Source organism: Phalangium opilio, unplaced genomic scaffold, assembly GCF_054372755.1.
Source record: "Phalangium opilio isolate 3A_F unplaced genomic scaffold, DU_Popi_V2 ptg000106l_1, whole genome shotgun sequence".
Taxonomy (NCBI): Eukaryota; Metazoa; Arthropoda; class Arachnida; order Opiliones; family Phalangiidae; genus Phalangium; species Phalangium opilio.
This window is the reverse complement of record NW_028324208.1, coordinates 1,064,751-1,068,037: the sequence shown is the minus strand read 5'-3', so window position 1 is coordinate 1,068,037 and position 3,287 is coordinate 1,064,751. Positions and strand designations below refer to the sequence as shown.

The window sequence follows — 3,287 nt, the reverse complement described above, 5'->3', positions numbered from 1 at the left end:
TATCCACACTAAGTCAACTCGCGACTTATTTACAGGTGGGTCCCTTTACAATGCATAGAGGGGTTGTGGCTAGCCCCTATGCCACAGCTAACCTACAGCGCCCTACACTCACTATTACCGTTAACCTCTGCAAGATTTGATGGAAAGGAGAAACCGGGTTAGACCGCGGAGGAAAACTCCTTTTAACAAGCGGGGAGAGAACTTGCAAACTCTACGCAGAAGGATTTCTTCCCAGATTTTCACCCGGTGCCACAGTTCGGGATCGAACCCGGGATCCTCTTGCTGCGAGGCGAAAGCACTAACCGCTACGCCACCCCACAGGGCGTTTTGCCCCTACCTGGACATATGCCTGGCTCCTTAGCTCCTGCTAAAAACAGAGCAGAAATGCTAGGGTCCCATTTTGCCTCAGTGCACATCCAAGATGGCTCAAATCCTGTACCATTGTTACCGAAGAGAGCTCCTCCTATGGAGCCATTGAAATATGTGACGCTGGAGTTCTTCACCTTTTACTGGGGCTTTGCCAAAGTAAAAGTCAAGGACCGGATGGCATCCCCCAGTAGTTCTCAAAAATTGCGCTTCGACACTCGCTCCTATTCTTAGCAAGCTATATCAACTTTCTCTGGAGACAGGACAGAACCCTAGTGACTGGAAAGCGGGAAATGTAGTCCCAATTTCTAAATCGGGAAACAGAAAGGATCTCGTAAATTATCGTCCCATCTCGCTTACCTGTATATCATGTAAAATATTAGAGCACATCATAACGTCGTCCATATGGCAGCATCTGGAGAAGCACCACCTTATAAGCCCATCTCAACATGGTTTTCGAAAAAATGATTCTACAGAATCGCAACTATTACACTGTACTGAAATTTGGGCAAGCGCCTTGGATAAGCGAAAGTCGGTAGATGTAGTCGCGTTTGACTTCGCAAAGGCCTTCGAAAATGTCCCACATGAACTCTTAAAAATAAAACTGCGAGCATATGGAATAGACAAACATACCCTAAATTGGATCAGCTCCTTCTTAGAGTCAAGACAACTCGCTGTAATTTTAGAAGGGGAGAAATCTAGAGCCTACTCTGTTCTATCAGGGGTTCCCCAGGGATCTGTCATGGGCCCTCTCCTGTTTCTCATTTACATTGATGATATCAGCGAGGGTCTTACCTCAGAAAGTAGGCTCTTCGCCGATGACCTTGTTCTTTATCAGGAACTGCCCCTAGACCGTCATGTACATGCACATTGACAATTACAAGTGGACATAGATAAAATTCTCGCATGGTCGCATAAATGGTGTATGCAACTTAATATATCCAAAACTAAGCACCTAAAAATAACCCTTTCCGGCTTCATTGAAAACCCGATTTATTACCTAGATGGTATATCTATCCCAACAGTTAGGACCTTGAAATATCTTGGTCTTATCATAGCTTCAAACCTCTCTTGGAATGAGCAGATAGCAGGACCTTGAAATATCTTGGTCTTATCTCATAGCTTCAAACCTCTCTTGGAATGAGCAGATAGCCCAACAAATCTCTAGAGCGACTGGTACCCTGGGAGCCTTAAAGCGTCAACTATATGGCTGTGACAAATCTGTTAAAGTCATCTATATCTATATAAATCAAAGTCCTGACTGACTGACTGACAGACTGACTGATAATCAACGCCCAGCCCAAACCGCTTGCCCTAGAAGGCTGAAAATTTGCAGGAACGTTACTCATAAGTAGTAGGCGCGTACTAAGAAAGATTTTTCCAATCCGCCGCCATCTTAAAAATTGGCGCCCAGAAATGTGAAAAATATTCTCTATGCAATAAAGTCCGCGCGTTTCAACCGATTTCACAAATATTTAGTACTTTGGTTTCCTTTATCCTATAGACGGGCTGAATGGTATTTTGGGTTCGATTTGTTGCCATCTTTTTAAATGGCGGCCAAAAACTTAAAAACCCTTCTTTCTGGAATAATGTCCGCGTGAAAAGTAATAAAAAATATCCCGACGGGCTGACGGACTGTGCCGAGTGCCTTCTCTCCTAGGGTGCTACAAAAATATTAGTCATCAGTAAAATCTACACATTCTTTATATCATTTTAGATGGAAGTTCTTATTACACGCGAGCAACGCCGCGGGTAACGGCTAGTTGCCTATAAAGCGTTAATACGCCCGCAACTGGAATATGCCTCCGCAGTTTTGGACCCTCATACTGCCAAATCTATTCACGACTTGGAAATGGTGCAGAGACGGGCTGCCCGTTTCACACATGGAATTCCCCAATATGACCGGTACACATCTATAACCCAGCTGATTGAAAAGTTGAATTTGCAGCCTCTAAAGACCAGGCGAGAAAATCATCGCCTACAGATTTTCTCGGAAATCATTTTTAAATCTTCCTCAGCATTGTCAGCTCTGGGCGTGACTCCTGCCTCACGCAGTGTCTCGGTAGCGGGCGAAATCAAAAACCTATATCAGGAATACTGTAGAACAAATCTCTATTACCAGTCTTTCCTACAGCGCACCACCCGAGACTGGAATAAACGGAAGTTTCCAGACCAAGTCTTACAATCTCGGGAGAAAACCATAAATTATCTTAGAAATCAGTAAACCAGCAAATCCTGGTGTGATGGGCGACTTCGTCTTTTGCCGGGAAAAATAAACTTGAACTTGAACTTTATTTAAAGGAATCATGTGTTTTTAACTTTCGGCTCACTTTAAACCTTTAACGTGTCTTCAAAGAAGACACGAAACCCCAAACCTAGAACTCTATAGTTCACTGTTATAAAATGATACTTCATTGGAACGTTTTTTCTTTCCATTTTGTATTAAAAATATCAATGTTTAAGCTATATACAAATGTACTATAGCTTAATTTATATTTAAACACCCATCTCAAATATAAATATCAAGAAATATTCTTGGCATATGAAAAAGAAAAAGAGCTTAATAGCTACAAAACTTATAAAGTCATCGAAATTACGAAAAACATTTCCATATTCGTTTCATATTACGAAAAAAGAAAATAACAAGTTGGGAAAACCTCTCCGAATCAAGAGGACTACTTCCAAACTTTTATACCTAGATATGGAATTACTTCTCTTTTTTATGAGCAATTGCAGTATTTAAAATTTATGAATTATTAAAGCAGTATTCAAAGCTTTGCGAATAAACATTAAAGCATACAACATTGTACATCCAATAAGGATATGTCATGTACACATGAAAATCAGTCAATGGAGGAAAAACAGGAAATAGAGAGTAGAAATTTTGGAGAGATATTACCATCATGTGTTTGTAAAGGCCC

General features: G+C 41.3%; 1 protein-coding gene across 1 annotated transcript; it reads left to right on the top strand.

Moving 5' to 3' along the window:
• The first annotated feature begins 345 nt into the window (after positions 1–345).
• Positions 346–2,590, top strand: LOC149623862 (uncharacterized). Its single transcript, XM_089852209.1, has 3 exons — positions 346–525; positions 779–1,220; positions 2,130–2,590. The coding sequence occupies exons 1-3, from the start codon at positions 346–348 to the stop codon at positions 2,588–2,590; spliced, it is 1,083 nt and encodes a 360-aa protein (XP_089708335.1).
• The last annotated feature ends 697 nt before the right edge of the window (positions 2,591–3,287 follow it).

What these genes read in the sequence shown, in the direction of transcription:
- LOC149623862 (XM_089852209.1), top strand. Translation starts at nt 346, where the DNA reads ATGCCTGGCTCCTTAGCTCCTGCTAAAAACAGAGCAGAAATGCTAGGG. An exon ending in TTTACTGGGGCTTTGCCAAA is followed by an intron (nt 526 to 778) that starts GTAAAAGTCAAG and finishes TCCATATGGCAG; the next exon opens with CATCTGGAGAAGCACCACCT. An exon ending in TCAGGAACTGCCCCTAGACC is followed by an intron (nt 1,221 to 2,129) that starts GTCATGTACATG and finishes GGTAACGGCTAG; the next exon opens with TTGCCTATAAAGCGTTAATA.